The sequence below is a fragment of the Oryx dammah genome, unplaced genomic scaffold (assembly GCF_014754425.2).
Source record: "Oryx dammah isolate SB20612 unplaced genomic scaffold, SCBI_Odam_1.1 HiC_scaffold_25, whole genome shotgun sequence".
In the NCBI taxonomy this organism is placed as follows: Eukaryota; Metazoa; Chordata; class Mammalia; order Artiodactyla; family Bovidae; genus Oryx; species Oryx dammah.
Window position 1 is genome coordinate 66,417,988 of NW_024070209.1, and position 11,036 is coordinate 66,429,023.

Genomic DNA, 11,036 nt, shown 5'->3' on the forward strand with positions numbered 1-11,036 from the left:
TGAATTGGTGGGTCATTGAAGGCAATGGATAAGATCAGAGGGGAAGCACCCAGTTTGGGGGGATGAAAGGCCCCCATTACATTCTGTCTCCATTCACTGAGCAGCAATCCTAGTCTCTCACATCCTGACATTTGCCTCTCACAGTAAAATGATAGTGTCAGCTCATTAGAGTGACATTTACTGATGAAATGTTTTCTAAAAACATGGGCACTTCAGTTAAAACTGTCCTATTTACAAATCAGTAAACATGCCAAGGAGCTCACAGCATGCCTACAAGGTACAAATATACAAAGTTATGGCAAAGTTATGAAAAGACTCCTTAAACAGGAAATGTTGGTGCAAAGAGAGAGAGATGAAAATACAGGCCATACATCGTAAAGGAGCCATATTTAGGGGGAGGTACTGTTTGAAAAAGCACAGAAGACTCTTTTATCCAAGAGAGAATCACAAACATAAAAATAAAATATTTGGTATTCTACACTATATTACAAAAATAAATATATCCATCAATAAATAGTAGGAAGCCTAGAAACTTCTACATGAATATTTGGGTAGTTGGCTGCCAAAGTCCCTCTGCTATCTTTCTCCTCGAAAGTCATTTAGGTTTATCAACTTCTATGATGATAATTCTGCCATAAAAGTATAAAAAAAGACGTGTGGGACATAGCAAAGGTCTATGACAGAAAAGACAGTAGGGAATTCTACTTTCCTAAGGGTCTGACAGCTTCCTGGCTCTGCATCAATGCAGTGATGTAGAGAGGTTGCCAACATGCTTCAGGAGGTCTAAGGGGAGATGGCAGGGCTCCGCTATCTATGGTCAATGTCTCTTCATTTTTTGATGAGAAGAAAGAAACAAAAAACATTCGAATAAGCAGTAAACGGCTTTCTGCACTCTCTTTCTGTAGGGTAGAAGAAAATCTTAGAAACGCATGTTTACATCTGGCCTGCAGTAAAAAGAGAAATACCTGACATATGCAGCCTGATTGCCTACAGCCTAGATTTTCACATCTCTTTAATGGAAGAATGATTATGAGGGCTCATGACAAACTTCTCTAGGAACCCGGCAGAGCCAGCAGAGGGGATGAAAAAAGCAGAGTCTGGCACCTCACACCATCAGTGTTTTATTATCTATATGCTAACAGCAGAGGGTACCAGAGCTGGCATGCATGACTCCTGAGAAGCTGCTGTTACATTTATGGGAATTTTGTGAGCCAATTGACAACACACTGGTGGCTTGAAATAGGCCATGGTGGTGGTGGGGGAGGGGAGTATTTATACCATCAAAACCCGCAAATCAGAGCTATTCCCTCCCACCTCTCCCATCCTTACCACTGCTGGTTATAAAGCATTCACCAGCATACGACTCCTATGTATTTTACATATAAAGAAAATCTTGGTTGATTTTTATCTAACTAGAACAATCCTGTTCAACCAAGGTTTTACTATATGTCTATTACAGTGTCCTTTAGAAGTACTACAGAGTATATGAGTAAATGGTGTGTACCATGAATGGAAAGGATGGACCCCTCTCACAGAGGGTACTAAGCTTGGCTATATAAAGCCAGTTACACACACACACACACACACACACACACACACACAAGCACACCATTTTAGATAGGAGACATTCCATCACTGAATAATTCTGAGTTTCCTAGCTGTCTCAAATTGTCAGTCACCATATACCAAAACTCCATTTTTTCAGGGCCAATGAATTCTCCAGGACTCACACTCTGGACACCAGCAGACAATGGATGTGCAGAGCTGAGGTCCAAATTCGGCAAAATGTCCTTCAAAATAGCTTCCCTTGCTTCTATTTTCTAGTGCAAGATGAGTTTTATGAACCCAGAGTCTTGTCAAAGGAAGGCTGAAGGCTTCCCAGGGTTTAAAAAAAAAAAAAGTGCAAAACTTCTTAAAGAAGTATTCAGTTGGGTGAGGGTGGGGGAACCACATTTCCAGTTCTAGCTTGGACCATCCCTGTCATCTGCCTGGAGGTGTTGGAACAATTCTGCCATGGTTCTGCCTGCACAGCACCTGTGGTCCTGCAAGAGGAGCCCTGAGACCGAAGTCAGAGTCTCAAGTATCCTTCCAACTGGCCAACTACTGGGGCAGACCTCCCAGACCATTCCCATCAGAAGCAACTTCCCAGCCCCTTCATCCTGGCAAAACAGAAAGACTGCAGCTGGAGAAGGAAGGGAAGGCACCAGGTTTCTACCATAGCTGATTTCCAAATTCCAGCTTGGCTTTCAAGTCATTTGGTTGTGTGGCTGTTTACTACCTCATTTGTTTAAGTGTATTCATTTTGACTCTGGTTCTCTTTTTCTTACACTTTAGTATTCTTCATGAACAAAAATCTTATATATTAGCAATTCAACTAAATAAAATATCAGGGGGAAATCTCAACATAAAGCACTAACTCCTTCTATCCTAAGAGCAAATGCTTTTTAGGTATCCTCTTTCAGCTCACAGCAGGGGCAATGAAGGCCAGTGAAGACATGGGACACAGGAATGGAAGAAGTTCACAAAGTGCAGGGGCAGAAAGGGAGACGGAAGTGAAAATGTGGGGAAAAGCAAGAGCAGAAGTTCAGAGGCAAAGGAGAAAATGTGAAGAAAAGAGCAAGAAGTGAAGAGTCCAACAAACAGATCCCTTCTGATATTTCCTTCTCTTGGTCTTTGATAATTTTATTTTGTCCAAAATATTTGACTATCCAATTAGACCTGCTTATACTGTTACAAACAGTCCTGGGACATCTCTATTCTTTGTCCCTCCTCCCCTAGGAGCCTCTCCCACCTCCCACACCCTCTGTAGCCATAAAGGCCAACACACAAGGCCTTGAATTTTCTATCACCTCAGGAACAGACGAAGTCCCCTCCTTTCCTTTCTTGACAAGACACCACCTTTGAAAGCACACTAGTCTCCCATGGGCTCCTTCCTTGCTATTGTCCCTTAAGGCCACTGCCCCTTGAAGCCCTTTGGTTTCTGTATCAAACAACCCCTCCCCTCAAGCATACAGCCTCTTTACCAGGCCTTGCTGCTCCGAGTAATGACAGAAATTCAACTCACCAAAGCTGCATCTAGAGTTCCAAGAGTACTGAAGAGATGTAATAGCTTCTAGGATGGTTAAATTTCTGGTGCAATTTATCTTAATGTAAATCCTACTCAGAGAAGAGGTGACCAAGACCTTCCCACTGGCTTTTAATATATACACGTTTGATGTGCATGTGAGTAGAATCTGCCTCTGTAGACCCAAAAGGGTTGATAAGCTTATCTATGTACACATATACATACACAAATATCTACCTCTCTTGACACTGTATTTCTGCTTAGCAGTGTTCCTTTTGAACTGACATAGAAGGCAAGTAGTGTGGGCTTGCTCCTTGCTGTTAGAGATGGCATTGCCAGGACATGGTAAGTCCAAAGAAAAATAGATTGAAAGGGACTTGACTGTAGAGTAAAACATGGATTTCCTACAACAAATCGACCTGAAATATTCCCTAAGGCAGCAAGCTTCTATGATCTGTACACCCTTATTAAATAATCTCATTAAATAGGAACACAAAATATACACATTTACAGTTATTAAATAAGCCACAGGATTCCTCTCCTATCTACAGCCACATTCAGAGACAGCCATGCCCTCGTATTTAAACTTGTAGGTAACGACGCCCTTATCTAAATAGAGGATGGAGATGGGCTCGAGCTTGGTGGGCACACAGCAGGCTTTGGAAGCCTTCTGGGAATTCTTGAGGTGGACCAAGGCCTGGATAATCGCATGCTTTGTAGGGGTGAGATGCTCTGCCAGGGGGTAGTTGCAAACACCACGACATTCATAGGCTTCATATCCAGGAGGAGCAATGATCCAAGAGTCCCAGCCAATCTCCTTGAAGTCGATGTAGAGTGGGGTCCTCTTGCAGTAGTTTCCTTTTGCATTCCTTCTGATGCGGGCAGTGGAGTCATAGATGATATTCGACCTCATCTGCAGCAAAGCCTCTTCCCCAGGTCCATTGGAATAACCGTCCAAATCCAGGTTGTCCATCTCTGGGAATTGCTCATGGGCGATCATTTCATCCAGTTCCTCTTTCTGCTCCTTCTCACTGCTTTGGTCATCAGAAAACACGACAAGCAAAGGATCATGCTTATTCCGGGCACTAGTATCTATTTCCAGTTGTCCCCTGCCAAGTGTGTCCTCTGTTTCGTGTTTGCTCTCAATGTGGACCTCCAGCTGGTGGGTGGATGAGCCTGACTTTTGCCAATGCCTGATGGCATCAGTGACATCAAAAGTCTCCCACTCACTGTTGGTTCCGTAGATCTCCCCTGACACTAAGACCAGCATGCTTCTTTCCCCTTCGTGGTCCTCTTTGCTCTCAAGTACTTCAAAAATGGTGATTTTCCGGTCCACTCCTTCATATATAAGGCGGTCTCTTTGCACCAGGGTGTACAACCTGAGCTCAGCCATGATGATGTCTTCATGGTGAGGGATGGATACATTGAAGAGGAGTGGGTATTTTCGGAGTCCGTTAAAACTGGCTGGTTGGGAAAATAGATCTGGAAAAGACAAAAAAGAAATCAGATTTGCAGCATGTATTAGAGAAAAACAGATGCCTATTTATGCAATAAGAGTGCCTGTCCATTCTCTCCACACAGAAAGAATGAAGGAAAATCAGTGAAAACAAACACAGTGTTGGCATTCTCTAAGAGGAAGTACTGAAGGTCAAGCATTGAATGCTAGACCACCTTAAGCTGCCAAGACTAAAGTGGAAACTGGCCCCCTAATGAAAGAGAGAAGACACACCCAGCCTGGTTCCCATAACTTATCAGTCACAGAATTACATACTGGGAGGGTCCTTGGAGATTGTGCAGGCAAAACTTTTCTAACCAGTGAGGAGTTATCAAATGAACCGTAAGGTGGTTGTTCTTTGCTTGAAACTTTTCAGAGATGAGGTTGTCATGGCTTTTCATATTTGTACTTATGGATGGAGTCCTTCACATAGTCAGGGCCTTCCAGAAAAACATCCATTTAGACCAGGGGTTTGTAAACCTAGCTTATGGACCAAATCGGCCCTGTTACCTGTTTGTTTTTTAAACTTGGCTACAGGCATATGGGATCTTAGTTCCCTGACCAGGGACTGAACCCCCAACTCCTGCATTGGAGGGTGGATTCTTAACCACTGGACCACAAGGGAAGTCCTGCACCACCTGGTTTTGGACATAAAGTTCACCCTGATAGATGATAAAGAATCCACCTGCAATGCAGGAAACCTGAGTTCGATCCCTGGATTGGGAAGATTCCCTGGAGAAGGAAAAGGCTACCCACTCCAGTATTCTCGCCTGGAGAATTCCATGGACTGTATAATCCAAGGGATTGCAAAGAGTCGGACACAGCTGAGTGACTTTCACTATACTATACTATTCATTTCTGCATTATGTTTGTGGCTACTTTTGCACTACAATGGCAGAGTTAAATAGTCTCAACAGAGATCATATGGCCCACAAAACTTAAAATATTTACTTATCTGACCCTTTACAGGAAAAAAGTTGCTGACCCCTGTTCTAGACACCAAAGCGTAACAAGTTCAACAAGACAGCCATAACACTAAGGGAGTCACCACAGTTGAATCTGGAGTGTGTGGTCCTTTGTAAGGAGGGATGGGCGAAAATGAACCTTGAGGGTGAATTGGTTGCCTTAATTTTGCCCTTGATTTTGTGCACATAGGAAACATTCAGAATGTTTATGAAATAAAACTTTAAAGGTCTCTTAGTCTTAGAAGCACACTTCCAGATATTATCATGTTGACTCCCTATATGCGAATTTTATGGGTGTCCAAATCTTGTACACTTGTGTGTTAGTTGCTTAATCATGTCCAGCTCTTTGCGATCCCAGGGACTATAGCCCCCTAGGCTCCTCTGTCCATGGGGTTTTCCAGGCAAGAATATTGGAGTGGGTTACCATTTTCTTCTCCAGGGGATCTTCCCGATTCAGGAATCGAACCCCAGTCTCCCACATTGCAGGCAGACTCTGTACCATCTGAGCCACCAGGGAAGTAGTTTGCCCCAGGTAGAACCTGTCTATGATGAATCCCTAAAGGCATCTGTCTCCAATCAAAGTGCTCCACGATGCCAAAAATGCTCAGAATCATCATCGGAGGGGATCTCCATCATCTTTGGCAACATTTTCCCAATTGTATATCCGGTTCATGATTTCTGTTAGGTCCCTATGCCAGATTGTATTTTTTAATATTTAATTTGATTTGATTGTTTTCATACTAACTTTTAGACTTGTCCTAAGCAGCTCTATTCTTGAAATGAGAGGTTTGAGATGATAGTTATGTGGATTTTTTTTTCAATCCACATTAACAAAACTATATAATGATTTCACATGATTTACAGCTTCCTCTGGGTGACACCCCAAATCTTCTCATACACCACCAGTGAGAACTAGGTGAATGGAATGAATTTAGACTCTCTAGCACGGCTCTCAAAACTAGACTGTAATCAGGTCTTAAATCTGTTGACCCAGTCATAGCTCCCATTCTTTGCCAGCAGCATGGAATAATGCAATTTATCAATTAATATTGATTGAAAGATTAAACAAATCTTTTAAAAGTCTCTTATTTAAAGTAGACTGATATCTTCACTACTTGCCCAAACATTTCTTTGCTTTACTGTCTATTGCACCTTTAGATATGTTCTTCTGACCCTTGAAAAGGTCTACTCCCTCTTCTCCACCTATCTAGCTGTGACCCCTCCCTACGGGACCCTCCTTTCCTCACCTCCCTATCTGAAAGCCCACTCCCTTCTGGGTAGCTTGAGTACTTACTCTGTCTATCTCTCCTTTGACCTTGCCACCTGTGTCCTTGTTTCTCAGTTGTCTTTATAAGTGGATGCTCCTATTAATAGATTGACATCCTATTGTCAGGCACCACAATTTAAATTCCCTGCTATGCCCCTAATCTACTGTGATGGAGATAGCACTTTAAAAAATATTGATGAGTTGATCATTCTGGGCATCAAACCAAACTGATTACGGTCACGATATGTGTCCTTAATATATCAAGCAATTTGGTAGTTGTATGCCTCCCCCCCCCCACCCCCACCATATGAATGGAGGAAGCTTCACTCCCCTTGGACAGGAAACATGAGAAAACCAAAAATAGGGAAACAGACTAGTGTTCCATCCATTTAAAAAATGCACATAATAAAAGCTCACTGTTGTGGGAGGAAGTGTTTACAGAGAAGCACAAAGGAACGAACTTTCACTGATGATACATATGGTCGCAATATCTGGATGGCGGTGATGGTCCCAACGGATGTTTACATAAGTCAAAACCTGTTAAATTATACACTTTAAATATATGAAGTTTACTGTATGTCAATTATGCTTCAATAGAGCTGGGATAAAAAATAAGTTCACTGTGCTTCTGCAAGTATAGTAATAATAATGGTGTTATATTTCAGGCGAGGGAACTAAGGTTTGGTGAGCAAATTTCCTGTGCCAGGTGCTTTGCAAACTGTTTTATCTAGCTCTTACGATGATTCTATAATGCTTGTATTGCTCTTCTGTTCATCTGATTCTGGAAGAAATCAAGTCTCAATGCAGAGAACTGACTTCTCCAAGATGAGTTCAAAGCAGTGGTAGGAAATAACGTGTTTTTCCACCTTAGAAGGGGCTCTTGTTTTTCCCTGATTACTCAGATGTAGAGGAAATTTTATTTTGTTTTGTTGGTCTTTGCCTCCTAGCGAGTTGCACTGTGCAAACGCAGAAAATCAAAGAAAGGCAATAACAGCCAACAGGGTGAGCGCAGTGCGGGATTCATGACCGTAGGCTGTGCATTTTCACCCAAGGACTGACAGAGGTGCAGGCAGCAGGGGCGTTCACAGAGAGGTTTGCTCCCACCCTTGCTGATCTTCAGTAATAAGAAGCTCTGAAAACTTCAATTCCTGACCTGCTGCTGCTGCTGCTGCTGCTGCTGCTGCTGCTAAGTCACTTCAGTCGTGTCCGACTCTGTGCGACCCCAGAGACGGCAGCCCACCAGGCTCCCCCGTCCCTGGGATTCTCCAGGCAAGAACACTGGAGTGGGTTGCCATTGCCTTCTCCAATGCATGAAAGTGAAAAGTGAAAGTGAAGTCGCTCAGTCGTGTCCGACTCTTGGCGACCCCATGGACTGCAGCCCACCAGGCTCCTCCGTCCATGGGATTTTCCAGGCAAGAGTACTGGAGTGGGATGCCATCTCACTTCCTGACCTAGATCATCCAAATCCTCCACAGAAGTGAGAACTAAAAAAACTTTTTCCCCTAGGGATGTGAACATTTTCCCACCCACATTCTGAGCCAGCTGCCCAGGGATCAGTAATCAGAAACATTAGGAAGTCTTCACAGGGAAGGAGGTTGTTTATTTTCAATTCAGACTGACCCAAAATGAATCTGTAGTTTCAACTTGTCATTGTTATTATGTTACTAAATGTTATGAAGTCACATTTCCAATGTTACTAAATATTTGAAACTGGCAGTCACCTACATTTTTAAACCAAATAGTTTCTCCAAGACTGAGCAATACCTATTCAATACTTCCTCCAATGCCTAGAATTTGAGGAATTCATTAGCAATAACTGACATCCAAAACTTCATAGCAATTGTGTACCTTCTGACTCATGACCTCTTTGTGAAATTGCTCAATGTGTTATACGTATGTTTGTGTGTCTGCTAAGTCACTTCAGTTGTGTCGAACTCTTTGCCACCCTGTGGATTGTAGCTCACCAGCTCCTCTGTCCATGGGGTTCTCCAGGTAAGAATACTGGAGTGGATTGCCATGCTCTCCTCTAGATCTTCCTGACACAGGGATTGAACACAGGGATGTCTCTTAAGTGTCCTGCATTGGCAGGCAGGTTCTTTACCACTAGCGCCATTTGGGAAGCCCACTACGTAGGTATATTATTCTCAATTTACAGATGAGGAAAAATTGGGATTCAGAGAAGTTAAACTAAATATCCACAGCTATTAAGTCAACTCTGTCTCAAAAATCCAAATTCTGAGCTACTACCTGTTTTGCTACTACCTGTTCACTTTCAAGAACATTTGGCCAACGTCTACCTAAACTGTCTTTTGTACCTGGTTAATGACTATAAAAGAATAATTGGTAAATATGAAAGAATTAGTTTTTTTGGACCCACAGCTTTTACCATAGATTCTAGAAAAAAAATTTTTTTTTTGGATTACTTGCACCATGTTAAACAAAGGATTGACTTTCTAGGTCATTAGATTTTGTACTGAATAAAGATCTAGAGGGAGAAAACACACTTTTCCCATGATATTTAAAGTTTGTGCATTGTTCTTCATAAAGACACAGAATAAGCTGAATCATTAATTGGGCATGCACACTTCCTGGAAACTATAACCAGTGCTTCAAGGATATACACGCATGCATGCTCAGTCGCTTCAGTCGTGTCTGACTCTTTGCAACACTATGGATTGCAGCCCGCCAGGCTCCTCTGTCCATGGGGTTCTCCAGATAAGAATACTGGAGTGGGTTGCTGTACCCTCCTCCAGGGCATCTTCCCCACCCAGGGACTGAACCCACATCACCTGCATTACAGGCAGATTCTTTACCACTGAGCCCTCAAGGATCTGCATGACACATCAAACAAAACAAAAATTTAGGTAGAGTCTCTAAAATGTAAGTTTCCATCCTGTTTGAATATTTTTTACATCAAGTCACAAAATGAAAACTCAGTCAAAGTTTGAGTGAAACACAAATCACAACTCTGTATTTTGTCTTTTTTTCAACCTTTTCATTTGAAGTAGAAGTTCACAAACCTGGAGTCAATTAAAAGCCAAATGGGACTGAGGCCTATCTGGAAAACGACAAAGGTGTAGTGGTAGACCAACATTAATATTTTTTATTACCTGCTGTCAAAGTTAAAATTTTTCAAAGAGCCAATTATGATAGTGAAATGGTAGACACTTTATGGCACTGGATTAAAAAGCTATTCTTTAATACCTTTTAGTACTATCTGGAAAATGACCATAAAAATAGTATAGACCAAAATGTGCATTGCTTTGGAATATCTGTGTACACATACCCCTATATAGATGTCTTTACTCTTAGCTGTATTATTTCCACGCATTGTAAATTTACCCACCACTTCTGAAAACTCGAAGCCAAATTTAATCAGTAAAATCTCCACTTACCCTCATTCTTGAAACTCCTGATGATGTTGGCGGATGGCATGGAGGTGCGATCTGTCGCGAATTTGTTGTAGAGCTCCAGCATGTACTCTGGTGGGTCAACCTTGGCCGAGTCCTGCATGGGGATGTCAGACAGGTTCAATGTCTTGAGAAACTCATTCTTCATGCTCTGTAGCAGTGTGTTGAAGTCTACACCATCTTGCTCTGAGAAGACATCATCGAAGAGGGGCATGTCTTCTTCCAGGGGTGACTGCTCCAGACTCATGATAGGGTTGCCAGAAACCGCGTGAAGCAGCAGGCAGGAGAGAGTGCACAGCTGCAGGACCACGGAACCCATGACTCTGCTCCAGCCCCTAGGCCAGCCCAGGAAGGTTTAGCGTTCCTGGGGCTCTAAGTGGCAGTTTTATCTCACGGAGCATAAATGTCTCGTGTCACTGGAGACAAGTTTGGAAACTTCCCCTCTCTCCCCCTCCCCCTTACCACTCTTCCTCTCCCCCCCAACCAAAAAATCAGGTTGCAGTAATTGGATAACAAATCCCCCATAGGGGCCTAGCCTTTCTTATCTCCCTAGTGTAAACTGCTCACCAGATTTTGTTTCTATCTTGCAATCCTTTTTTCTTTTAATGAGCATTTTGTAAACATTTCCACATTCTGACACTGGCTGAGAGATAGGACAATTTTCTCCTCGAAAAGGCTCTGCTTCTCCTTTTAATTCACTTCCTTTTGGCAGGAATGCCTAAATTCTGCTTTTACGTGGTTTGGTTTCACACATGCATAAAATAGACATTAGGAATCTACAGGGTACACATCAATGGTCATACGTATTAATGCAAGTGATGGGGTTTCATCCCCA

The 11,036-nt window shown here is 42.6% G+C and overlaps 1 protein-coding gene across 1 annotated transcript; it reads right to left on the reverse strand.

Annotated features, from left to right (window-relative positions):
- Positions 1 to 3,605: 3,605 nt before the first annotated feature.
- BMP10 (bone morphogenetic protein 10) lies at positions 3,606 to 10,520 on the reverse strand. The gene is made up of 2 exons (XM_040224089.1): positions 10,187 to 10,520; positions 3,606 to 4,546 (listed from the first exon to the last, which is right to left on the reverse strand). The coding sequence occupies exons 1-2, from the start codon at positions 10,518 to 10,520 to the stop codon at positions 3,606 to 3,608; spliced, it is 1,275 nt and encodes a 424-aa protein (XP_040080023.1).
- Between the last annotated feature and the right edge of the window lie 516 nt (positions 10,521 to 11,036).

What these genes read in the sequence shown, in the direction of transcription:
- BMP10 (XM_040224089.1), bottom strand. Translation starts at nt 10,520, where the DNA reads ATGGGTTCCGTGGTCCTGCAGCTGTGCACTCTCTCCTGCCTGCTGCTT. An exon ending in CAGGAGTTTCAAGAATGAGG is followed by an intron (nt 4,547 to 10,186) that starts GTAAGTGGAGAT and finishes TGTCTTTTCCAG; the next exon opens with ATCTATTTTCCCAACCAGCC.